At 51.4% G+C, this 26,600-nt stretch overlaps 1 protein-coding gene and 1 pseudogene across 1 annotated transcript; both read left to right on the top strand.

Moving 5' to 3' along the window:
- Positions 1 to 581: 581 nt before the first annotated feature.
- Positions 582 to 3,434, top strand: LOC100586211 (transmembrane protein PVRIG). The gene is made up of 5 exons (XM_003276580.4): positions 582 to 1,959; positions 2,045 to 2,395; positions 2,478 to 2,604; positions 2,691 to 2,751; positions 2,866 to 3,434. The coding sequence occupies exons 1-5, from the start codon at positions 1,842 to 1,844 to the stop codon at positions 3,184 to 3,186; spliced, it is 978 nt and encodes a 325-aa protein (XP_003276628.1). The 5' UTR covers positions 582 to 1,841; the 3' UTR covers positions 3,187 to 3,434.
- Positions 3,435 to 5,602: 2,168 nt separating this feature from the next.
- Positions 5,603 to 8,724, top strand: LOC115830811 (annotated as a pseudogene).
- The last annotated feature ends 17,876 nt before the right edge of the window (positions 8,725 to 26,600 follow it).

Raw genomic sequence — 26,600 nt, 5'->3', positions numbered from 1 at the left:
TAACGGGTGCCTTCCCAGGCACTGGCATTACCACTAGACCAGGGAGCCCTCTAGTGGCCCTGTCTGGGCATGACAGAGGGCTCACACTCTGGTCATTTCTCACCATGTCCCTTCAGCTCCTATCTCTGTATGGCCTGGTTTTTCCTAGGTTATAATTGTAGAACAAAGATTATTATAATATTGTAATAAAGAGTAATGCTATAAATTAATGATCAGTAATATTCATATATAATATCTATAATCTATTTCTAGTATAACTATTCTTATTCTATATATTTTCTTTATTATCCTGGAACAGCTTGTGCCCTCGGTCTCTTGCCTTGGCAGCTGGGTGGCTTGCCTCCCACATGGCACTGCGGGGCATTGTCTGTTAATATTGAATAATTGTTTTAAGATTATTTTTAATAACGCTTTACCTTTTTTAACTTGCAGTGTGGCCATGAGCTCTGCCAGAAGTGACTTGTTGGTGTTATCTCCTGAGTTATAAAGTGAAGGGATTTTTTTTTTTTTTTTTTTTTTTTTTTTTTTTTTTTTTTTTTCCAGATTACTGAGTCTTCAGTTACTAGGTAAGTCACCCCATCCTTATAACTCCAGGTGACACTGACCGGGGTTTATGGGATGAAAGAGGAGTGCGTGCTTGGATGATGGGGTGTGATATTGAAGGGGAGAAAGGTTTCTTCTCACACACTGACATCGTGAGGTCTTCCTTGAGCTCTTTAGAGCCTTCCCTCGGGATAGGATGAAATACTGAGATCCTAGAAAGGATTCACAAAACGTGTCACTCATCACTGCAGATTCATCGATTCACCCCTAGATGTGTGTGGGATTTGGATAGCAGAGAGAAACAGGCACTGAAGATTTTTGGTCAGGACAGGGCAGAGAAATAAGGAGAAGAGTTGAAAATTCACCAAAGGATAGATAAACCCGGGGCGTTTAGAGAAGACCTGTAGTGTGCAAAGGAGCCCAGAATCCTGGGGAAACTTGGAGGGAAATATACTTAATTTGGTTCAGTAAGTTAGGCCCAGTGAAGGGATTGGGCGGCATAGGTAGAAGCCGAAAAATAAAGCATCTTGCATTGCTGGAGTAGCCTCTGTTTCTGAGGTCACATCCGAACTTAGCGAGGCAGCTTAACCTGCTGAGACACATGGGTTCAACTCCTGGCTCCTGCACTGCCAGGGCAGAGGACTGCCGTTTGCAGACACAATCTTGGTGCATTGGAGGTGAAAGGGAAGAGGCACTGGTGGCTGTGCTTTGGGCCCGAGCAGCCAGAAGCCAGTTGCCATCACCTATGACGAGGGAGACAGTGTCTGGGGCAGAGCCTAGTATGGGGTGCATTCAGGGTAGATCACGAGGTATGAGTGGGCAGTGGGCGAGCCAGGCTGGGGGTTGTGGGGGAGGCCTGGGTTGCAGGTGTAAGCGTGGGACCCACGTCAGATGGGTGGCGGGTCACGCACGCTGGGCTGGCTCTCAGGTCCTCCCTGCTGGCTTCCCACTCCCAGGGGCTTTCTCCTCCCAAATTCCTTAGCTGGGTGAGGGGCGGGACAGAGCCCTTTCCTAGGGAAGCCCGGCACCCCTTGCTGTCCAGGGAAGGGGAGTCCTTATAGCCCCTGGCAGTTTCTCTGTCCCTCTCCTGGCCTCCCCAGGCCTAGCCAGGGCTGGGTTCTCACCCACCTGTGCCGCCCTGCCTTGTTACCCAGAAGCACAGCCTTGGGGACTAAGTGGGCCCTCACTGTCACTTTAAGAAGGGAATCAGCCACCTTGTGTTCACCACCTCTGGGGAAGGTGTGAGAGGAGAGAAGGAAGTGGCTGTTTGGCTGCTGACAACATGAAGACTTCCTGCGATGAGAGCAGAGGCACAGGTGCCAGCCCTGCAGCCCCCAGAACCCAGACTGGAGGGGGCCATGGGGCGCCGGACCCTGGCCCTGCCCTGGGTGCTGCTGACCCTGTGTGTCACTGCGGGTGAGTGCCGGCACCAGAGAGGGGCAGGGGCTGCAGGGAGGGTGATGTAGGACAACAGCCCACTGACCCTGCTGCTGTTCCACAGGGACCCCGGAGGTGTGGGTGCAAGTTCAGATGGAGGCCGCTGAGCTCTCGTCCTTCACCATCCGTTGTGGGTTCCTGGGGTCTGGCTCCATCTCCCTGGTGACTGTGAGCTGGGGGGGCCCAGATGGTGCCGGGGGGACCACGCTGGCTGTGTTGCACCCAGAACATGGCATCCGGCAATGGGCCCCTGCTCGCCAGGCCCACTGGGAAACGCAGAGCAGCGTCTCTCTCGCCCTGGAAGGCTCTGGGGCCAGCAGCCCCCGCGCCAACACCACCTTCTGCTGCAAGTTTGCATCCTTCCCTGAGGGCTCCTGGGAGGCCTGTGGGAGCCTCCCGCCCAGCTCAGACCCAGGTGGGGCTGGGCCGAGGGGCCCAGGAGGGCAGGGAGGGGCTCGGGAACTGGCCACCCATCTGATTCTTGTCTCTGTGCCCAGGGCTCTCTGCCCCGCCGACTCCTGCCCCCATTCTGCGGGCAGACCTGGCCGGGATCTTGGGGGTCTCAGGAGTCCTCCTCTTTGGCTGTGGCTACCTCCTTCATCTGCTGTGTCGACAGAAGCACTGGTGAGACCTGGTCCCTGTCCATGTCCCCCTGACACTGGGCTGGCCACATGCTCTGCAGAGCCCTGACCATCCTCGCTCTCTCCCAGCCCTGCCCCTAGGCTCCAGCCGTCCCACACCAGCTCCCAGGCACCGAGAGCACGAGCATGGGTGAGGAGGGGACCTGCTTTGGGGATGAGGGGGCAGGGGCAGGGGCAGGGGCAGGGGGGCCAGGGCTGGGCCCAAGCTGTGCAGACTCACTTGACCCTCCTTCCCCCCGCGCAGGCACCCAGCCAGGCCTCCCAGGCTGCTCTCCACGTCCCTTATGCCACTATCAACGCCAGCTGCCGCCCAGCTACTTTGGACACAGCTCACCCCCGCAGGGGGCCGTCCTGGTGGGCGTCACTCCCCACCCACGCCACACACCCACCCCAGGGCCCTGCCACCTGGGCCTCCACACCCATTCCTGCACGTGGCAGCTTTGTCTCTGTTGAGAATGGACTCTATGCTCAGGCAGGGGAGAGGCCTCCTCACACTTGTCCTGGCCTCACTCTTTTCCCTGACCCTCGGCGGCCCAGGGCCATGGAAGGACGCTTAGGAGTTTGATGAGAGAGACCATGAGGCCACTGGGCTTTCCCCCTCCCAGGCCTCCTGGGTGCCACCCCCTTACTTAATTCTTGGGCCTCCAATAAGTGTCCCACAGGTGCCTAGCCAGACCCACCTGCTGCGGATGTGGTCTGTGTGCATGTGTGGGGGGGTGTGGGCACAGGTGTGAGTGTGTGAGTGACAGTTACCCCATTCCAGTCGTTTCCTGCTGCGACTAAGTCAGCAACACAGTTTCTCTGACGTGGGCCTCGGCTGTGCTGCTTCTTTGGGGGTGAAGAGATTGGGGAGGAAGTCTCTACCCCTGCGAGGCAGAAGCCAGATGAGAACCAGAGTGGGTTGGGGCCTCCTTGCAGGGCTGGGTTTGGCCCAGGGAGAGGGCAGTGTCCCAATCTTAGAGATCTGTCCTGGCTTCTTGGGGTGGCGGAGGGTTGGGGGAGCTTCTTGAGGGACACCTGTGGCTGCCTAGCTAGGATTGAGGGATCCCAGCGGGATGGTCCCTGCTCCAATCCCACCATGTCCTAGGACAACAGCAAGGGTTCCTGGGGCTTCGGCCTGAGAGAAGTCCCTGTGGTTTGACCCGGCGTCCCTCTGCCGGGCTCCCTGCTGTGGCCTGGACTGGGGTCCTGATGCCCTCCTTCCACAGCTGGCGTCAGGCAGTGGGTGGGAGAGTAGGGGGACTCGCCTGAAATCTTTCCTCAGTCACTTCCCCCACCTCCTCTTGGGGCAGGCAGAGGCCTTCACAGACATGGGGGCCTCCCCACAAAATGTTCCATCCAGAGCCAACCCTTTTGCTTGGGGCCTCACAGCCTGGGCCTGATGGGGCCTTTGCTGCAAGAGACAGTGTGAGTGAGAGGGTCTGGGCTTCGAGAGTCCCCAGGAACGTGGCAGGCCCTAGGTGGCAAGGCAGTGTCGTTCTGGAGCCAGGCTGAGGCTGCTCCCCCAGCTGGGGTGAGTACTCCTCGGGAGGAAGGGCACCTGCCCCCCAGCCCTTCCCTGGGTCTGCATGGGGGACATCCCAGGAAGTGCCAGCTGCCAGTCAGGAACCACGCCCTACATCCGTCTCAGGGACGGCCTGCCAAGAGGCTGCATCCACCTGCATCACCCTCCGCAGCCCAGCTCACTTCCCCAGGCAGGCCCTGTTGTGGCCTTGCCAGGACCCATCCCCATCCAGCCCCCAGCTCTGCATTGGGAAGAGGGTGGTTGCAGGTGGTCAGGCCTGCCTTCCTCAGCTGGTGGTCATCCTCCTCCTCCCAGAAGCCCTCAGCACTGGCCTAGGCAGCTCAGCAGTTCTTCCAGGGCTGGGGGCTCAAGGAAGACAGGAAGGGGTGCTGCAGAGGTCCCCAAGGAGGGTCAGGAAGGCAGCGCCAGGAGGAAGATGACAGGGAGGGAAGGAAGAGAGGCAAGAGTACCCTGGACCCGGGGCAGGGGTGTGAACAGTGGGGCTTGTAAGGTCTCAGGGGAAGCCTGAAGGGGGTCTCCAGAAAGCTGGGTTTCTCTAAGAAGCAGACAAAGGAGGAGCAAAACAAAATTGACCAGCTGATTTAATAAGTTGATGTGAAAATTTTACAGTCAGCTACCCCTGGGAGGGGGAGTCTCTCCCTAGTCAGTGAGGCACCAGATGCCAGAGCATTGGCAATGTACAAGGGGCTCAGCCCTGTGGCTCTTGTCTGTAATCTCAGCACGCTGGGAGGATGCCTTGAGCCTGGAAGATTGAGGCCAGCCTGGGTAATATAGTGACACCAAGTCTCTGCAAAAAAAAATTAGAGGGGAACTGTGGTGCGTGCCTGTAGTCTCACCTACAGGCAGAGCGAGCCCATGTCCCCCACTAAAAAAAGGCCAAGAATGCAGGAAATGTAGATAATATGGGCCCTGTGATGGGTGGAGGCCAAATAGATCAATACAGAATTGAAGAAGACACAGAGCACTTGTATTTCCTTTCAGGCATAGCACGCTGACTAGGACTCCAGTACCATGAAGGGAGGCAGTGAGAGCAGATGTCTGTGCCTCATGCCTGATCTCAGGGGGAAAGCAGGAACAGGGTGGGTGCCAAGGCGGGGCAGGGGGCTGGGGCAGGGATAGACGTGGCCGGTGAGGAAAGGAGGATAGTTGTTGGGGGAAGGTGGGGACATACAAGCAGCGGTTCTCAAAATGTGCAGGGTCCTGGCCCCCTCCCTGCCCCTGCTCCTGAACACTGTATCCCGTGCCTCTCCCATGGCCACCTGCTGGGCTAATGGGCTGGATTTAGGCTCTGCCCATGTTGGAATCATGCCTTCCTCCAGGGCCACTTCCTCCTAAAAGCCCCCTGTGTGAGAGAGCCTTAGCCCCAGGCCCTGTCACTGCTGTTGGGGGAAGGAGGATGAACCACCCGGGAGACCTCACACCCAGAGCAGAAATCCTGACACAGAAGAAATCTCCCATGGGGGTTCAGCGGGTCCAGGGCCTGGAAAGTGACATAAACATGCACCTTGCATCTAAGGAGAATGCAGGTGGCGGTACCGGGCCTGAGGCCCCTGGGGAGTACGTACCCCCTGGAGCTACCCAGAGGCTGTTGGCTGAAAGTTCTATGTGGTGCCCTCCTCCGGCAGCCTGGTAAGCAGGTGACCTTCCAGCTGGGGCCCACGGCCCACGGGCAAGGCAGGAATGGAACCAACAGTCAGTCCTCAGTGGCTGGGCATTGTATCCCATGCCTGTAATCCCAGCACTTTGGGAGGCTGAGGTGGGCAGATCACTCGAGGCCAGGAGTTCGAGACCAGCCTAGCCAACATGGGGAAACCCCGTCTCTACTAAAAATACAAAAATTAGCTGGGCGTGGTGGCATGCACCTGTAATTCCCAGCTACTTGGAAGGCTGAGGCAGGAGAATTACTTGAACCCAGGAGGCAGAGGTTACTGTGAGCCAAGGTCGCACTACCGCACTCCAGCCTGGGCAACACAGCAAGAATCCATCTCAAAAAAAAAAAAGTCCTCAGGCAGGGCGAGCCACCCTCTTGAGGCCCTGCCCAGACAGCCAGGGGGTCCCTTGTCCTCTCTTCAGCCCACCTTTGCAGGTGGGACCAGTTCAGTCCAAAGCCCCTGTGCCTCACTTTCCCTGTGGGGTGAAGTGTTTAGGGCCTGGCTCAGGCGGAGGGGTTTCCTGAGCATGGGGAACCTGTTTCCTCAGGCCTGTGAAGGGAGAGAGGGCAGGGCGGCCTGGCTGGCCCTGGGAGGCGCAGAGGAGCCTACTGGGACCAGGGAAGAGACTGAGCAGAGAAGGGAGGCCCGTCCCTGCCTGCGTCTGTCTCAAGAAGGCTGATGCCACTTCCCCTGGAGAGGGTGGGCAGAGCCTCCTATGGAGGGAGCCCTGTGGGCCACCAAAGCTCCCCGCTGCAGCGACCACCCCCGGGCAAAGGCCGGCAGATCCCCCTGTTAGAGACGGGCCCAGGACTGTGTGCGGGGTGCCCACTGTTGCTCTGAGCCTTCACATCCTTCAGTGTCCAAGGAACCTTCTGGTTCAGCCAGAGGCTCAGGTGTGTGGAGGGAGTGACCTCCTGGGGCTCCCCCACCCCTGAGTTCCTGCACTCAGAAATTGAGGCCCAGAGATCCAGGTAGAGGGGGCTCCAGTCCTGGACCTGCCACTGCAAGTCATGTGGCCTGGGACAGGGCTTCTCCGAGTTCTGTCCCCTCCTTTGTAAGGCGAGGAGGTCAGAGGGGACTCTGCAGATCCAGTCTCATGTCGGAGGGTCAAGGGGTGGCCTCCAGAAGGACCAGACTCTGTGTAGGGGACCATCATCCCCCTCACCCCTTGAGCAAGATTGTGGTCCCTGCACCAGGGGAGTGGGCCTGGGGCGGGAAGTGGCCAGCTGGGCCGTGGTAGTGCCTGGGGACTGCATGGGAGCCCCTGCCAGGGAGGGAGAGGGACAGAGGAAAAGCTGGGGGCTCTGGTGCTTGGGCTGGGGGCTGAGCGCCTGTGATCTCCACCGGCTCCCTCTTTCTCCTCTCTGAGGACTGAATCGGGGGTGCAGCAGGGCAGAGATTCAGGCCCGCCTTTCCTCTTCCTGAAAGATCCTGCACTGGCCCTGGGCAGAGAGAAGGATGAGAAGTGAGGCCGAGTGAGGTGGGGGCTGCAGGGATCCAGGTGGGAGGGGCCCAGCCACCAAGGTCAGGCCCAGCCCCTCAGCAGGAGGACGGGGACTGCGGCCCTTGGGCAGGGCTGACTTGACACCACAAGGGAGGCCCTTTTGCAATAAGGGAAAAGAAGCCAGATGGATAAAGGAAGTGTTGGTCACCCTGGAGGTGCACGGGTTTGGGGAAGGCCCCCGGCCCCCACAGCCCTCTGCGGAGCCTGAGCCCGGCTCTCCCCACTCACCTCAACCCCCAGGCAGCCCCTCCACAGGGCCCCTCTCGTGCCTGGACCGCTGTGCTGGTCTCCCCATCTCCTGAAGGAGAGCAAGGCCATGGGTTGGCCTCTGCTGCTGCCGCCAGTATTTCTTTAGGCTGGTGAGTGCCCAGGACCGCCCAGGTGTGGGCTCTGCCCAAACCACAGGAGGGGCCAACCTGAGACAAAAGGGGAGGGCCCAGGCTCCCACCCCCAGCAAACGAGGGCAGGTCCCACAGGGGCAGGTGCCCCCATCCTCTCCCCCTGCTCCCTCCCCCATGCCTGAAGAGTGGGAGACCCAGGCCAGAGGTCAGTCCAGCCACCTGTCACATGACTGCCTGTGGGTGAAGGTGCCGGAGGGTCTGGGGTCACCCTCTTTGTGTCTCGCGGTGGCTTCACGGTCTCTCCCCCACTCACTCCCTCCCTCCTCTAGGTGGCTCCACAGGATCTGGTCCAAACTACCCTTTCTGGGTCACTCAACCAAAACACCTCTCAGCCCCCATGGGTGGCTCTGTGGAAATCCCCTTCTCCTTCTGTCACCCCTGGGAGTTAGCCACAGCTCCCAACATGAAAATATCCTGGAGACGGGGCCACTTCCACGGGCAGTTCTTCTACAGCACAAGGCCGCCTTCCATTCACAAAGATTACTCGAACCGGCTCTTTCTGAACTGGACAGAGGGTCAGAAGAGTGACTTCCTCAGGATCTCGAACCTGTGGAGGAAGGACCAGTCTGTGTATTTCTGCTGAGTTGGACTGGACACACGGAGATCAGAAAGGCAGCAGTGGCAGTCCATCGAGGGGACCAAACTCTCCATCACCCAGGGTGAGTCCAGCTGCCCTGGCACTTGCTTTGCCCACTGCAGTGAGGCTTTTATCATCACTGGTGACGCCGTCCCCATCATCTCAGACCCCACTACTTCTGATGACCTCTAAGTTCTCTCTTTGGCCCCTAACACTTCCTCAGGCCTTTGCCACCTCTTCCCTTTTCTATTCCCCTTAATTGTCTCCACATCTGATCTGCTTTCCCTGACAATCCCCTCACTGTCCCCTCCAGATCCAGCCCTGCCCCCACTCCTCAGGCCTCAGCATCTGACAGACCCTCCAACTGTCCTCCTGCCGAGACCAGCTCAGTCAGGGAGACCCTAACCCAGCAGCACTAGAGGAATTAAAGACACACACACACACAGAAATATAGAGGTATGAAGTGGGAAATCAGGGGTCTCACAGCCTTCAGAGCTGAGAGCCTCAAGCAGAGATTTACCCACGTATTTATTAACAGCAAACCAGTCATTAGCATTGTTTCTATAGATATTAAATGAACTAAAAGTACCCCTTATGGGAAACGAAGGGATGGGCCGAATTAATTGCAGCAGGAACACGCTCTTAAGACACAAATCGCTCATGTTTTTGTTTGTGGCTTAAGAATGCCTTTAAGCAGTGTTCCGCCCCAGGCGGGCCAGGTGTTCCTTGCCCTCATTCCCATAAACCCACAACCTTCCAGCTTGGGCGTTAGGGCCATTATGGACACGTCACAGTGCTGCAGAGATTTTGTTTATGGCCAGTCTTGGGGCCAGTTTATGGCCAGATTTTGGGGGGCTTGCTCCCAACATGTCTCCCTTCTTTGATTTGCAAAGAGATAAAAGCAAGCAAGGGCAGCTTTGTCATAGTGAGCTACTTCTCACAGGAGTCGGAGTTGGAATCTGCATCTGCAGACTATACAAAGACAAACAACATAGATTAAAAGCACAGTCATCATTGAAATCACAGAGCTTCCAAGTGTTTTTATCCATTTTAATGGGTTACTAGCTGCTAATTTGTCTGCAGCTCCTTCAAGCACTCCAGTTCCTGGCATTAAGCTCAGGTGTGCCTAGGATGCTTTAAATATTTGTTCTTTTAATTTTACTATATCCAAAAACAAGTTTGTAGAGTGCGCTTCTAGATGCTTTTTTATTCTTTTCCAAATTTTGGTCTTATAAAGAGCATTTAATAGTTTCTACAAATACTTATGTTTAGCTCCTAGAGCGGGCCATATCATTGAGGTTGAGGTGCCATTATACCGCCATGGTTCCAGATAATAGGAACTTTTGCCATACTTATTATTTCTACCATCTGACCATTTTGTTCAGATCATCTGAACATAGTGTGACTGTGGCACGCAGACTGAGAGGTGCAATTTAAGCTGAACGTCCCCTTAGGGGACCAATTAATAATGATTCCATAGGAATCGTTGTGCAGCACCTCTCCCAGCTACTTGGGAGGCTGAGGCAGGAGAATCGCTTGAACCCAGGAGGCAGAGGTTGCAGTGAGCCAAGATCGTGCCATTGCACTCCAGCCTGGGTGACAAAGCAAGACTTCACCTAAAAAAAAAACCAAAACAGAGTTTCTATGGTGGGAGAAGCAAGCCAAAAAGACCTGAGGCTACTTCTCCTCCACTGAGTGCTCAGCCTCTAAATCAGGAGTGTCATTCAGAGGGAAGCATAGATTGTCCCATCCCCCAGCTATACAGCAATGGCACAGAGATTTTGCCCAGAAAGTGAGGCGGGCTGTAGCACAGAGAATTCCAAGTCGGTTCCCAAAAGCACTGACATCATCGGCGACTGAATGTGGAAGGTTGATGCCTAAGGCTGCTCCAAAAACAGTAGAGATTGTGGTGAAAGACAATTGGAGATTGGTAGATTCCTTAGAGATGCGGGCTGAAGTTTAGGCTGGCTAGTTTTCTGGAAAGAGACAGGGAAGGAGACCACTGAGAGGTGTCCTTCTGGGGTCAGAACAAATCTCAAACACTGACCTTGGGACCTATCTCTTTAAAAATGAGCCTAAAGTTGATTGGATTAGTCTGATTGGGACAATTTATGCCCCAGGGGAATGTTGAGAACAATAGAGCTCTATCAGGTGTAGGTTTTATTAAAAGAGAGAGAGAGAGAGAGAGAGAGAGAGAGAACAATAGAGCAATCAACTAACAATTAGTAGAGCTTAATGACTGGGTGTGGTCAGGGAAAAAGATGGTCAAATAGAGACCTTCCCAAACCACTGTCATCTCAGGGTGACTGGGGCATATCCAAGGCTGCATCCCCTAAGAAGCAACATCAGAGGCCACATGCTTAGGAGGGGAAGAGGGTGGAATAGACCATGCTAAAATAATCCATCCAGGCCAGGTGTGGTTGTTCATGCCTGTAATCCCAGCACTTTGGGAGGCTGAGGCGGAGGATCTGCTTAGTTTACCTGGGCAACACAGAGACCCTGTCTCTATAGAAAAAAAAAAAAAGGAAAGAAAAAAGGTTAGCCAGGTGTGGTGGTGCATGCCTGTGGTTCCAGCTACTTGGGAGGCCGACTTGGGAGGATCACTTGAGCCAGGGAGGTTGAGGCTGATGTGAGCTATGATTGCACCACTGCACTCAAGCCTGGGCAACAGAGTGAGACCCTGTCTCAAAAGGAAAAAAATCCATCCAGTCATTAAACAAATAAGCAAGTAACAAAAATAACCCCTGGGAAGTGGATGATCAGTACTGTGTTGCTACACTATATTATCTAAAGTGTTTAGTTTCCAACAAAAATATATGAGACATGCAAAGAAACAGGTGAATATGACTCATACACCAGGAAAAAAGCAGGTAACAGAAACTGCCTGTGAGAATGACCAGATGTTAGATTTAGCAAAGGCCTTTAAAAAGCCGTTAAAAATGTATTAAAAGAACTGTTAGATATGAGTTCTAAATTTCTCTTCAAAGAATCAATATGTCAGTGTGTTCAATTCTTTGCCTTCTACTTTTAAACGTAAATTCCTTGTAAAGCAACCTTTTTCGATTACCTGCTGCACCCTGACTCATTCCGATTATCTGCTCCACCCTGAATCATTCCGATTACCTGCTTATTCTCCACCCTGACTCATTCCGATTTCCTGCTCTGCCATAACATTTTTCCCGCCAAACCACTCACCCCGTCATTCTCTTTAAATTAGCCAATCGGAATTAGTTTAGTCTTTGCGGTCTAACCCTAGCCAATAGGGGAAGAACACAGCAGCAGGGGCCACCTGCGTCAAAGGTAAGAACCCCTTCCCCTCCCTTGTCCAAGTGTGTGCTTACCATTGCTCCATCTTTAAGGGCGCACCCTTCTATAGAAGTACATTGCCTTGCTGATAATTAAAAAGAAAATTTTCTATTTGAGTGCTATTTCTTTTGCAGCACCGAAACTTTATTTATAACAAGAACTAAAGAAAACCATGATTAAAAAAGTAAGGGAAGACATGATGACAAAGTTGCATCAAGTACAGAATATCAATAATGAGATAGAAATTATTAAAAAAGCCAGGCATGGTGGCTCACGCCTGTAATCCCAGCACTTTGGGAGGCCGAGGCAGGTGGATCACGAGGTCAGGAGATCGAGACCACAGTGAAATCCCGTCTCTACTAAAAATACAAAAAATTAGCCGGGCGCGGTGGCAGGTGCCTGTAGTCCCAGCTACTCTGGAGGCTGAGACAGGAGAATGGCGTGAACCCGGGAGGCGGAGTTTGCAGTGAGCCAAGATCGCGCCACTGCACTCCAGCCTGGGCGACAGAGAGAGACTCTGTCTCAAAAAAAAAAAAAAAATTATTAAAAAAAACCAAATGGAAATACTAGAATTGGAAATACAACAACTAAACTGAAAAACACACTAGAAGTACAGCAGTAGATTTAAACTGGCAGAAGAAACAATTAGTAAACTTGAAGATAGATTAATAAAGATTATACAATCTGAAGAAAAGAGAATTTTTTTTTTTTTTTTTTTTTTTAGATGAAGTCTCGCTCTGTCTCCCAGGCTGGAGTGCAGTGACGAGATCTCGGCTCACTGCAAGGTCCGCCTCCTGGGTTCATGCCATGCTCCTGCCTCAGCCTCCCGAGTAGCTGGGACTACAGGCATCTGCCACCACGCCCGGCTAGTTTTTTGTATTTTTAGTAGAGGCAGGGTTTCACCATGTTATCTAGGATGGTCTCGATCTCTTGACTTCGTGATCCGCCCGCCTCGGCCTCCCAAAGTGCTGGGATTACAGGCATGAGCCACCGTGCCTGGCCCAGAACAGAGATTTTTTAAAAGTGTGAAGAGAAATTAACAGAGCCTCGGAGAAATGTGGGACATCACTGAACACAATGGGAGTACCAGAAAGAAAGGAGAGGGGGAAGGAGCAAAACAAAATATTTAAAGAAAGAATGGCTGAAAGCCTCCAAAATCTATTGAAAAACATTAATTTATATCTTTAGGAAGCTCAACAAACTCCAAAATAGGATAAAGAGATCCTAAGGCCAGGCTCAGTGGCTCATGCCTGTAATCCCAGCACTTTGGGAGGCCAAGGTGGGTGGATAGCCCAAGGTCAGGAGTTCAAAACCATCCTGGCCAACACGGTGAAACCCTGTCTCTACTAAAAATACAAGAATTATCCAAGTGTAGTGGCAGGCGCCTGTAATCCCAGCTACTCGGGAAGCTGAGGCAGGAGAAATGCTTGAACCTAAGAGGCAGAGGTTGCAGTGAGCCGAGATGGAGCCATTGCACTCCAGCCTGGGCAACAAGAGCGAAACTCCATCTCAAAAAAAAAAGAGAGAGGCCGGGCGCGGTGGCTCACGCTTGTAATCCCAGCACTTTGGGAGGCCGAGGCGGGTGGATCACGAGGTCAGGAGATCGAGACCACGGTGAAACCCCGTCTCTACTAAAAATACAAAAAATTAGCCGGGCGTGGTGGCGGGCGCCTGTAGTCCCAGCTACTCGGAGAGGCTGAGGCAGGAGAATGGCATGAACCCAGGAGGTGGAGCTTGCAGTGAGCCGAGATCGCGCCACTGCACTCCAGCCTGGGTGAAAGAGCAAGACTCCGTCTCAAAAAAAAAAAAAAAAAAAAAAGAGAGATCCACAAATAGGCATGTTGTAGTGAAAATATTGAAAGCCAAAGCCAAAGAGAAAATCTTGAAAACAGGAAGAGGAAAACAACTCATCGCTTACAAGGGAACCTCAGGAATGACAGCTAGGCCAGGTATGGTGGCTCATGCCTATAATCTCAGCACTTTGGGAGGCTGAGGTGGGAGGATCACTTGATGCCCGGAGTTCAAAACCAGCTTGGTCAACAACAAGATTTTATATCTACAAAAGAATAATAAAAAAATTGGCTGGGCATGGTAGCACATGCCTATAGTTCTAGCTACTCAAGAGGCTGAGGCAGAGGATTGCTTGAACCCAGAAGTTTAAGGCTGCAGTGAGCCATGATTATGCCACTGTACTCAGGCCTGGGTGACAGAGTGAGACTGTCACAAACAAACGAAAAGAATGAAGGCCAAAAGGCACTGAAATAGATATAAAAATATTCAAAATGCTCTAGGGAAAAAAAAAAAATCTGTCAACCAAGAATCCTATATCCAGCAAAGCTATTGTTCGAAAATGAAAGCAAAATAAAAACATTCCCAAATAAACAAAAAACTGGGGTAATTAGTTGTTAGCAGGCCTTCCTTATAAGAAATACTAAAGAAAGCTCTTCAGGCTGAAAGCAAGTGACCCCAGACAGTAAATCAGATAAAAAACCAAAAAATATCAATAAAGACAATTACATAATTATAGAAGACAGTATAAAGTCATATTTGGCCGGGTGCAGTGGCTCAGGCCTGTAATCCTAGCATTTTGGGAGGCCAAGGCAGGCAGATCACCTGAGGTCAGGAGTTCGAGATCAGTCTGGCCAACATGGTGAAACCCCGTGTCTACTCAAAATACAAAAAAATTAGCCAGGTGTGGTAACACGTGCCTGTAATCTCAGCTATTTGGGAGGCTGAGGCAGGAGATTCACTTGAACCTGGGAGGCAGAGGTTGCAGTGAGCCAAGGCCATGCCATTGCACTCCAGCCTGGGCAACAAAACAAAAGTCCGTCTCAAAAAAAAAAAATAAATAAAAATAAAGTCATATTCCTTCTTCTTCTCTTAACTGTTTTACAAAGCAAAAGTATACATCTTATAGTATGTATTGTTGGGCCTATAACATATGGAAATGTAATGTATATGCCAATAACAGCACAAAGGAGATGAGTGGGAGGAAAGCTGTATTGAGTGAAGGAAATGACTCAAGATAGTAACTTTATTATTATTATTATTATTATTTGAGACAGCGTCCCACTCTGTCACCCAGGCTGGAGTGCAGTGGCATGATCTTGGGTCACTGCAACCTCTGCCTCCTGCCTCAGCCTCCTAAGTAGCTAGGACTACAGGCACCCACCACCACGCCCGGCTAATTTTCATATTTTTAGTAGAGATGGGGTTTCGCCATGTTTGCCAGGCTGGTCTCCAATTCCTGGCCTCTAGTGATCTGCTCACCTCGGCCTCCCAAAATGCTGGCATTACAGGTGTGAGCTACCATGCCTGGCCTTAATGTGATTTTTACCTTTGCTGTTCAGTAATAATTTAGTTAAATAAATAATTTTAAGCTCATTCTTATTTTCTGTTAGCATTTTAAAGATAATTCTTCAAGATAGTCTTTTTTTTTTTAATATTTTTATTTTTTATTTTTGAGACGAGTCTCGCTCTGTCTCCCAGGCTGGAGTCCAGTGGCACAATCTTGGCTCACTGCAACCTCTGCCTCCTGGGTTCAAGCAATTCTCTGCCTCAGCCTCCCGAGTAGCTGGGATTACAGCGCCTGCCACCATGCCCGCCTAATTTTTTATATTTTTAGTAGAGACAGGGTTTCACCATCTTGGCCAGGTTGGTCTCAAACTCCTGACCTCAGTTGATCCACCTGCCTTGGCCTCCCAAAGAGCTGGGATTACAGGCATGAGCCACTGTGCCTGGCCAAGTTTTTTTAAAGTTTTAGAGAAGGAATGAAAGGAAGTACACTTGGAAGTACAAGTCACTACCAAGTGGGTGACTTGAGAGATTCAAGTGCCCCATCCAACCCTTGCCTTGAGTTTTCTCTTTTGAGACAGGGTCTTGCTATGTTGTCCAGGCTAGACTACTGTGGCCATTTACAGGTGCAGCCACTGTGCACTCCAGCCTCAAACTCCTGGGGCCAAGGAATCTTTCTGCCTCAGCCTCCCATATAGCTGGGACTATAGGTGCATGTCACTGGCTATTCATTTATTTGTAATTGACAAATAAAATTGTCTATATTTATAGCGTACAACATGATTTGAAATATACATACATTGTGGAATATCTAAATGAAGTTAATAACAAATGCTTTGCCTTGCATATCAGTTTCTTGTGGTAATACTTAAGACGTACGCTCTTAGCAATTTTCAAGTATACAATACATTGTTATTAACTAAAGTCACAGCTGAGTGTTGTGGCTCATGTCTGTAATCCTGGCACTTTGGAAGGCTGAGTGGGGAGGACTGCTTGAGCCCAGAGTTCGAGACCAGCCTGGGCAACATAGCGAGACTCCCATCTCTACAAAAAGTAAAAAAAAAAAAAAAAAAAAAATCAGGTGTGGTAGAGTGTGACTGTAGTCCCAGCTACTTGGGAGGCTGAGGCAGGAGGATTGCTTGAGCCTGGGAGGTGGAGGCTGCCATGAGCTATGATTATGCCACTGCACTCCAGCCTGGGCAGTAGAGTGAGACTCTCTCAAAATAAAATAAAATAGTCATTATGTTGGACAATAGATTTCTTGAACTTAACGCCTTCCGTCTACTTGAAATTTTGTATCCTTTGACCAACATCTCCCCAATTCTTTCCCACAGCCTGTGGTAACCACCATTCTACTCTCTGTTTCTATGAGTTCTGCTTTTTAAAATTTCACATATAAGGGAGATCATGTGGTATTTATCTTTCTGTGCTTCTTTATTTCACTTAATATAATATCCTTGGGGTTTACCCAGGTAGTCACAAATGATAGGATTTCCTTTTATTTTATTTTTATTTATTTATTTTTTTGAGACGGAATCTTAACTCTTGTCGCCCAGGCTGGAGTGCAATGGCCCAATCTTGTTTCACTGCAGCCTCTGCCTCCTGGGTTCAAGCGATTCTCCTGCCTCAGCTTTCTGAGTAGGTGGGATTACAGGCGTGCACCACTATGCCCAGCTAATTTTTGTATTTTTAGTAGAGACAGGATTTCACCATGTTGGCCAGACTGGTCTCGAACTCCTGACCTCAGGTGATCCACCCGCCTCGGCCTCCCAAAGTGCTGGGATTGCAGGCTTGAGCCACTGCACCCTGCCGGATTTCCTTATTTTTAAAGGCTAAATAGTATTCCACATTTTATTTATAAGACAGTCTTCTGACTCCTTCTTTTTTTTTTTTTGAGACAGAGTTTCACTCTTGTTTCCCAGGCTGGAGTGCAATGGTGCAATCTCAGCTCACCACAACCTCTGCCTCCTGGGTTCAAGCGATTCTCCTGCCTCAGCCTCCTGAGTAGCTGGGATTACAGGCACGCGCCACCACACCTAGCTAATTTTGCATTTTTAGTGGAGATGGGGTTTCTGCATGTTGGTCAGGCTGGTCTCGAACTCCTGACCTCATGTGATCTGCCCGCCTCAGCCTCCAAAGTGCTGGGATTACAGGCATGAGCCATCGCACCTGGCCAACAGTCTTTCGACTTCTAATGTTGCTATTGATGAATCTACTGGCAGAATAATTGTCATTTCTTTGAAGGCAATCTTTCTTTTCTTTCTTTTTCTTTTTAAAAATACAGACAGGGACTTGCTATGTTGGCCAGGTTGGTCTCAAACGCCTGACCTCAAGTGATCCTACCTCAGCCTCCCATAGTGCTGAAATTACAGGCATGAGCCACTGTACCTCACGTCTTTTCTTTTTCTTTTCTTTCTTTTTTTTTTTTTTTTTTGAGACGGAGTCTCGCTCTGTCGCCCAGGCTGGAGTGCAGTGGCGCAATCTCGGCTCACTGCAAGCTCCACCTTCCGGGTTCACGCCATTCTCCTGCCTCAGCCTCCGAGTAGCTGGGACTACAGGCGCCCGCCACCACGCCCGGCTAATTTTCTTTGTATTTTTAGTAGAGACAGGGTTTCACCGTGGTCTCAATCTCCTGACCTCGTGATCCGCCCGCCTCGGCCTCCCAAAGTGCTGGGATTACAAACGTGAGCCACCGCGCCCGGCCTCTTTCTTTCTTTTTGAGACGGAGTCTTGCTCTGTCTCTAGGTTGGAGTGCAGTGACACAATCTTGGTTCCCTGCAACCTCCACCTCCTGGGTTCAAGCGATTCTCCTGCCTCAGCCTCCTGAGTAGCTGGGATTACAGGCACACACCACCATGCCTGGCTAATTTTGTATTTTTATTAGAGACGGGGTTTCTCCATGTTGATCAGGCTGGTCTTGAACTCCTGACCTCTGGTGATCCACCAGCCTCCGCCTCTCAAAGTGCTGTCATTACAGGTGTGAGCCATCGTGCCTGGCCTGTCTTTTCTTTCTGATTGCCTTTTAGATGTTTGGCAGCTTCATAGTGATGTGTCTAGGTGTGGATTTATTTCTATTTATCTCACCTGGAACCAGTACTTTTTGAAACTGAGGACTGATATTTTTCACAGAAGCTGGGACTTGGTAGACATCATCTCTTTGGATATGTCCTCTCCATCATTTGCCTCTTCTCTCTTCTATGGAACTCCTTGTAGATGTATGTTGGACCTTCTCATTCTATTCATGTCTTTTATTCTCTCTGTATCAGCAAGCTTTTGCTGTGTAACAAATCATCCAACATTTACAAGCTTAAAATAACAATTGTTTATTTAGCTCATGATTCTGTGGATCATTGATTTGGGGTAGACTCAGCTGGGTGGTTCTTCTGTTCTTGGCTGGTTGGCTGGGGCCACTCACGCATACACAGGCAATTTCCAGGTCAGCTGGGAGCTGGCTGGTCTAGGATGGCTTCAGTTGGAATTTTCTTTGCTTCACATAGTCTCTCATCCTCCGGCGGGCTTGTCTCAACGTACTCACTAAGGGTTTCAAGAGAGTGAGCAGAGTTGTGCAAAGCCTCTTGCAGCCAAGGCTCAGAAACCAACATCGCTTCTGTTTTTGTTTTGTTTTTTTTCCTTTTTTTGAGACAGGGTCTCTGTCACCCAGGCTGGAGTATAGTGAATGGAACGCAGCTCACTGCAGCCTCAACCTCCTGGGTTCAAGAGGTCCTCCTGCCTCAGCATCCCCTGTTGCTGGGACCACAGGCATGTGTTGCCACATCTAGCTAATCTTTTTATTTTAATTAATTAATTATTTTTTTAGACAAGGTCTTGCTCTAATGCTCAGGCTGGAGTGCATTGGTGTGATCATGGCTCATTGCAGCATCGAACCCCCGGGCTCAGGTGATTCTCTCACCTCAGCCTCTTGAGTAGCTGGGACTACAGGCACATGCCAGCATGCCCAGCTAATTTTTGTATTTTTTGTAAAGAGGGTTTTGCCATGTTACCCAGACTGGTCTCAAATTCCTGGCCTCAAGTGATCCTCCTGCCTCAGCCTCCCAAAGTGCTGGGATTACAGATATGAGTCATCATGCTCAGCTTTACTTCTGTCACTTTTATTGGTCAAACAAGTTGCAAAGTGGTGGAGGAGAAGACTCTATTTCTAGATGTTAGAAATATTAAAATCACATGGTGGAAAACTGAATTTTATAAAATAAGAAAGTGACATTTATTACACCTTTGTGTGGGTGGCCTATATGTGACAGTGGTTTAGATCATAAACTCTGGGATCAGGCTGGGCACAGTGGCTCACGACTATAATCCCAGCACTTTGGGACGCCAAGGTGGGTGGATCACCTGAGGTCAGGGGTTCAAGACCAACCTGGCCAACATGGCGAAACACCATGTCTACTTAAATATATAAAAATTAGCCAGGTGTGGTGGCGGGCACCTATAATCCCAGCTACTCAGGAGGCTGAGGCAGGAGAATTGCTTGAACCTGAGAGTTGGAGGTTGCAATGAGCCAAGATTGCACCACTGTACTCCAGCCTGAGTGACAGAGCAAGACTCCGTCTCAAATAAATAAAACAAACAAACTCTGGAATCAAAGTGGAATTTTGGCCATTTTTGCATGCAATCTACCATACTCTGTCATGGGTACTTTTAAACTCTGTACTTCTTTGTGGAGAAATCATCTCGTATCTGTCTTCTAGTTCACTAAATCTCTCTTCAGCTATGGTCAATGTGGTGTTTAACCATGCACTTGAATGTTTAATTTCAATTACTATATTATTATTATTATTATTATTTTTTGAGACGGAGTCTCGCTTTGTCGCCCAGGCTGGAGTGCAGTGGCGCAATCTCGGCTCACTGCAAGCTCCGCCTCCTGAGTTCACGCCATTCTCCTGCCTCAGCCTCTCTGAGTAGCTGGGACTATAGGCGCCCACCACCACGCCCAGCTAATTTTTTTTTTGTATTTTTAGTAGAGATGGGGTTTCACTGTGGTCTCGATCTCCTGACCTCGTGATCCACCCGCCTCGGCCTCCCAAAGTGCTGGGATTACAAGCGTGAGCCACTGCGCCCGGCCCAGTTACTATATTATTCATTTCTAGAAGTTCCATTTGATTTTTCTCAAATCTATTCTTTTTTCTTTTCTTTTTTTTCCCCTTGGGATGGGGTCTCACTCTGTTGCCCAGGCTGGAGTGCAGTGCTGCGATCTCAGCTCACTGCAACCTCTGCCTCCACGTTCAAGCGATTCTCCTGCCTCAGCCACCCAAGTAGCTGAGACTACAGGCATGCGCCATCATGCCCAGCTAATTTCTGTATTTTTTGTAGAGACAGGGTTTCACCATGTTGCCCAGGTTGATGTTGAACTCCTGAACTCAAGCAATCCTCCTTCCTTGGCCTCCCAAAGTGCTGGGATTACAGGTGTGAGCCACCGTGCTCGGCCAGATCCATTCTTCTTTCCTAGTGTTAGTTCTCACTCTTGTGTTTTTGACTTCTTTGATCAGTTCATCGTCTCTATGAGATTGTTCTTGGGTCTTTATTCTGCTGTTAGTGTACCTCCCGAGTTTTCGTCATGCCTGCTTCCTTCTGTCCACATCAACAGGGCTTTATCAGTGGGAGCCCCACACAGATATCATTAGTCTAGGATCAATATTTATGTCGATCTCTGAGTTTTAGGATGAAAAGGGTGGAGTTCATTTGAATCTGAAACGTGAGAGCACTGGCCCATGGTAACAAATCCTCAGGAGAGATTTCTTTCTTTTTTAATATGGGAGAGGTTTTTTTTTTTTTTGAGACGGTGTCTCACCCTGTCACCCAGGCTGGAGTGCAGTGGCGCAATCTCGGCTCACTGCAGCCTCTGCCTCCAAGGTTCAAACGATTCTCCTGTCTCAGCCTCTTGAGTAGCTGTGATTACAGGCTCCTACCACCATGCCTGGCTAATTTTTGTATTTTTAGTAGAGATGGGGTTTCACCACGTTGGCCAGGCTGGTCTCGAACTCCTGACCTCAAGTGATCCACCTGCCTCGGTTCCAGAGTGCTGGGATTACAGGCATGAGCCACCGTGCCCAGCCTTTTATGGGAGAGATTTTTTTAAAAACAAATTCCACCAGCTCAGGTTGAGACAGGCAAATTTCTTTTCTTTTTTTTTTTTTTTTTGAGACGGAGTCTCGCTCTGTCGCCCAGGCTAGAGTGCAGTGGCGCAATCTCGGCTCACTGCAAGCTCCGCCTCCCGGGTTCACGCCATTCTCCTGCCTCAGCCTCTCCGAGTAGCTGGGACTACAGGCGCCCGCCACCGTGCCCGGCTAATTTTTTATATTTTTTAGTAGAGACGGGGTTTCACCGTGGTCTCGATCGCCTGACCTCGTGATCCGCCCGCCTCGGCCTCCCAAAGTGCTGGGATTACAAGCGTGAGCCACTGCGCCCGGCGAGACAGGCCAATTTCTTTCTTATATCTCTGTGCCTAAAAATCTTCTTTCTCAAGCATTTGTTTCACTGCGGGGATAGCTTGGACAGCCTTATTTTAGTTGGCGTCACTGTTTCAATCCCTACTTTAGTTTTTTTTGAGACAGAGTCTTGCTCTGTTGCCCAGGCTGTATGGTGTGATCTCAGCTCACTGCAACCTCTGCCTCCCATATTCAAGTGATTCTCCTGCCTCAGCCTCCCAAGTAGCTGGGACTACAGGTGTGCACCACCACACCTAGCTAATTTTTGTATTTTTAGTAGAGACAGTGTTTCACCATGTTGGCCAGGCTGGTCTCGAACTGCTGACCTCAAATGATCTGCTCGCCTTGGCCTCCCAAAGTGTTGGGATTATGAGCGTGAGCCACTGTGCCTGGCCTCCTAATTTTTTTTGAGATGGAGGTCTCATTCTGTTGCCCAAGCTGGAGTGCAGTGGTACGATCATGGCTCACTGGAGCCTAGAACTCCTGGGCTCAGGCAATCCTCCCACCTCAGCCTCCAGGGGAGCTGGGATTATAGGCCTGAGCCTCTGCTCCTAGCTCTATTCTTTTAAATTAAGAAATAAGTGGCACTTGCTTGTTACCTCAGCACTTTGGAAAGCCAAAGCAGGAGGAATGTTTGAAATTAGAAGTTTGAGACCAGCCTGGGTAACAGAGCAAGACCCTGACTCTGGAATTAAAAAAAAAAAAACAAAAAACAGAATGTGGTTGGTGTTTTGTAACTAAGATGTTTAGAGCAGGATGGTTTTCAGGTTATCTAACTTACTACTATATTGCTTACACCAGAAGTCCAAATATACACACAAATTAAATATGTTTTTGAGATGGAGTCTCACTTTGTCACCCAGGATGGAGTGCAGTGGCACAATCAGAGCTCACTGCCTCCTCCAATTTCCGGGTTCAAGGGATCCTCTTGCCTCAGTCTCCCGAGTAGCTGGGACTACAGGCATGTGCCACCATGGCCATGCCCAACTAATTTTTTTTTTAATTAAAGAAGTTTTTTTCTTTTTCTGAGACTGAATCTCACTCTGTTACCCAGACTGCCATGCTGATCTCGGCTACTGCAACCTCCTCTTCCCAGATTCAAGCGATTCTCCTGCCTCAGACTCCCGAGTAGTTGTGATTACAGGTTTGCACCACCACGCCAGGCTAATTTTTGTATTTTTAGTAGAGATGGAGTTTCGCCATGTTGGCCAGGCTGGTCTCAAAACTCCTGACCTCAGGTGATCTGCCCACCTCAGCCTCCCAAAGTGCTGGCATTACAGGTGTGAGCCACCGCACCCGGCAGAAGGTTACTTTTGTAGACGGGGTCTCACTATGTTGCCAGGCTGGTCTCAAACTCCTGAGCCTGAGCAGTGTCCCCACCTGGACCTCCCAAAGTGCTGGGATTACCAGCATGAGCCACTGTGCCTTGCCTTATATATATTTAAATAATTAGAATCGTACCTTTCCAGGACCCCCAATACGAACAGAAGCTCTGCAGAAAACAGTTTGAAAACCAGGCATCCAGTGGGGAGAACCTGGGCTTCCCATCACCTGCTTTTTCATTCCCACCCTAGCACCCTCATGCTCCACAACTTGGGGACAAGTTAGTTGTCTTCTCTGAGCCTTCTTTTTCCCTTCTGTGGGGATAATCATACCTGACTTCCCTGGCCACAAGAGACTTGCCTGGGAATATGCGTGGAAAGCTCTGTGATGAGCCCTGCGATGTTTGAAGTGAGAACTCTCCAAACAGCCACCGTGGGTATAATCTGGAAAATTCCCTCAGGTGTAACACCCCTCTGCCCAGCAAGTGAACAAAGGGCTGACTGGTGACAGTTTCCGGACCCTGTGGCAGGCTATTTAAGCCCAGAAGCAAGCATCAGCACAGAGTAGGGTCTAGGGCTGGGCACGGTGGCTTACGTCTGTAATCCCAGCAATTTGGGAGGCCAAGGCAGGAGGATTGCTTAAGGCTGGGAGTTCAAGACCAGCCTGGGCAACATAATGAGACCCCCATCTCTAAAAAAAAAAAAATCAAAACATTAGCTGGGCATGGTGGCACTGCCTGGAGTCCTAGTTACTCGGGAGGCTGAGGCAGGAGGATCATCTGAGCTTAGGAGGTAAAGGCTGCAGTGAGCTATGATGGCACCACTGCACTCCAGCGTGGGTGACAGACCAAGACCCTGTCTCAGAGAAAAAAATAAAAATAAAAGAGAGTAGGGTCTTTCCTAGCAGGACTGATGACCTGTCTCCTTTCCTACTCGCTCTGGGAGGACAGCCCTAGCTGGCCACACCTGGTGACACCATTCTCTGACCAGCTCCAGGGAGGGACCCCTGGAGGAGGCGCCCACTGCTCCCTGCTGACCCCGATCTCCAAACAGCCCGTTCATTCATCCCGGGATTGGGGGTGAGGGGGTAGTCGGAGGAGGACCCCCATCCTGTCCTGCACCCCCAGTCCCCGGGGGCACAGGATGGAGGACCCTCAGCGGCGGCGGCGACCCCAAGGAGGCCGGAGCACAGGAAGGAAGACAGACATTTCTGTCTGCCTCCCTCTCCGCCTCGGGTTTCGCCCTTCCCTTCCCAGGGACAATCCCCACCTTCACCGTCAAGGCCTTTTGCAAACACACGCACGCACATGTATTTTTGGAAGAAGGGGAAAAATTCCAAGAGAACCTATGCTGGGTTAAAAATGAAGTGAAGATTATATTAAGAGTGAAAGGCGAGCGGGGAGGCTGGGGCGCAGACAGAGGCACCTTTCATGCGCCTGGCCGCGCGCCGCGGGCCGCTGCCAACACAAACGCGGGTGGAACCGAATCCGCGGAGCGCCGGCCGCGCTGCCAGGCCCCATCCAGCCCGCCCCGGCTGGCGCCGCTCCGCGTTTCCGCTCTGCTGACGTGCAGGAATCAAGGGGCGGCAGGGAGCCCTGTGCGCCCCGAGCCCCCGGGTGGGGGCCGCACCCCTGCCCGTCTCCCCTCCCTCTGCTCCTGTGCCATCCGTTTTCTTCCAGGCCCTGGCGGATCATGGGTGCCCAGGGGCTCGGAGGCCGCCGCCTCCGGGAAGCCCGCCCAGGTTCCGCTGGACTCCCACAGGAGATACCCCGGGCCTTCCTCACGGCCCCTGTTGGCCCCAATTCCCCCACCCCCTGCAAGGTCTGTGCCTCTCCTGCAGCCCTGCCACCAACTAGGGCGAGAGGAGCTCGACCCCACCCAAACGTATTGGTGTGATGAAGAAAGGGCCCGTGGTTCTGCCACTCGCCCTGGACACCTAGCACTGGCTCTCCGTGGAAGTCCCCCTGGACTGAGTGGAGGCTGGGTGGTCTAGTGATTTGCGACCTGGGGCCTCTTGAACCTCATCGGTGAAACGGGCACAGTGAAGTCATTTCCCCGAAGTCTCAGGACTCTGTGTAAGGCTGGGGACAGGGGCTGTGGGGGCCTAAGGGCACCTTGGGAACTGTAGGAGCCCGTCCTGCCTCCGTAGGACACTCAGTCCTGGCAGGGTCCCCTCTCCGGGCACAGCCCAGATCTGTCCCCATCATCCCTCTCCATCTGTGGCTCTGTGCCCTTCACAGAGGATTCATCACTCTGTTCAGAATCCCCAGGACTCCCTAGGGGAGGAGGTCCCAGCCTGGCCTCCCAAGACCCTGCCTCCCCAATTCCAGGACCTCCTCACGTGGCTCCTACCTCCAGCGCAGAAGCAGCGCTAAACCAGTTGGTCAATCAGGGAGCACCACCAAGCTTCTGAATGGTCCAGGGATGAGCAGTGATGCCTCAAGCTAAGCCAATCAAAGCCTTCCCTGGGATTGTCTCAAGAAGTCCGCAGTGAGATTCTGGGTCTCAGTACTGGGAAAGGGTGAGGCTGAGGCTGCCCGCTGTCCTGGGGGCCTCACCCTGCCACCAACAGGAAGCCACACAGAGGGAAGCAGAAATGAGAGGCAGCCAGTGAGGGCAGGGTACAAAGGCGAGATCCTGGAGAGACAGATGCTGGGACATCATCTTTGGGTACTGGATCCAACAGTACCTGCAGATGGAGCCACCCTCGGACAGTCCACAACAGCAGCCAATCCATTCTGTGCGTGTCTGAGCTACTTTAAATCGGGTTTTTGACTGTTGGAATGAGAGTCCCATCTTGGCTAGGCACCATGGCACAACAACTGGGGAGGTGGAGGTAGGAAGATTGCTTGAGGCCAAGAGTCCCAGAGCAGCCTGGGCAACATATCAAGACGCTGTCTTTACGAAAAGAAAACTAGTTAGGTGTGGTGGTGCGTGCCTGTAGTCGCAGCTACGGGGGAGGCTGAGGTGGGAGGATCGCTTGAGCCCAGGAAGTGGAGGCTGCAGTGAGCTATGATGGCACCACTGTACTCCAGCCTGGGTGACAGAGCAAGACCCTGTCTAAAAAAAAAAAAAAGTCCCACCGAATACCTGCACTGCGTGAAGGTCACCCCACCTGAAACATAAAGCCTGGGCACTTGGACTTGGACTTGGTGGCCTTTGCAAGGTGTAAGATGCGTTCCCCTCCTTGGGCCCCCCTTAAGCTTGTCCTGCACATTTCATTTACAAAGGACTTCCACAAGCATGAATGGAGATGACCCCACCACACCCCAGGTTTCAGATAAGGAAACCGAGGCTTCAGTAGGAAGTACTGTACCCCACGTCACGCAGGCAGTGGGGGGTGGGGATGTGAATGAACTTGAGCTTGTCATCTGACTCCACCCCCTACTCTAACCTTCACTCCTCTGCTCTCCCGCCTTCCCTGAGGACTGACTGTTCCTGACCTCCGCACTTGGGCGTCTTCACCATGCAGCGTACCTCAAACGCTTCCTTCTCCTCTCTGCTGATTCAGACCAGCTCAGTGTGTGCCACCTCCCCTAGGCGCTTTCTGCAGAAGCCCCTTCTCCTGCCCTGGTCCTGCACCTGCCTCAGGTGTTGACACCAGAGCTCCCGATGCTTAGGGCTGGGTGGCTGCCACCCATCTTGTTACCCAGTGTGCAGAACTGGGTGCTGGAGGCACGAGCCTGCTCTATACCTCTTTAAAAAAAATTTAAATTGTTATTATTATTATTTGAGATGGAGTTTTGTTCTTGTTGCCCAGGCTGGAGTGCAATGGCACGATCTCGGCTCACCACAATCTCCGCCTCCCAGGTTCAAACGATTGTCCTGCCTCAGCCTCCCCAGTAACTCGGATTACAGGCATGTGCCACCACGCCCAGCTAATTTTGTATTTTTAGTAGAGACAGGTTTTCTCCATGTTGGTCAGGCTGCTCTTGAACTGCTGACCTCAGGTGAT

Source organism: Nomascus leucogenys, chromosome 17 (genome assembly GCF_006542625.1).
Source record: "Nomascus leucogenys isolate Asia chromosome 17, Asia_NLE_v1, whole genome shotgun sequence".
NCBI lineage: Eukaryota > Metazoa > Chordata > Mammalia > Primates > Hylobatidae > Nomascus > Nomascus leucogenys.
This window is presented reverse-complemented; position numbering and strand designations above follow the sequence as displayed.

Excerpts from the sequence above, each read along its gene's own strand:
- LOC100586211 (XM_003276580.4), top strand. The coding sequence starts at position 1,842 with ATGAGAGCAGAGGCACAGGTGCCAGCCCTGCAGCCCCCAGAACCCAGA. Across the intron at positions 2,605-2,690 it reads CTGTGTCGACAGAAGCACTG|CCCTGCCCCTAGGCTCCAGC; the intron begins GTGAGACCTGGT and ends GCTCTCTCCCAG. Across the intron at positions 2,752-2,865 it reads CACCGAGAGCACGAGCATGG|GCACCCAGCCAGGCCTCCCA; the intron begins GTGAGGAGGGGA and ends CCCCCCGCGCAG.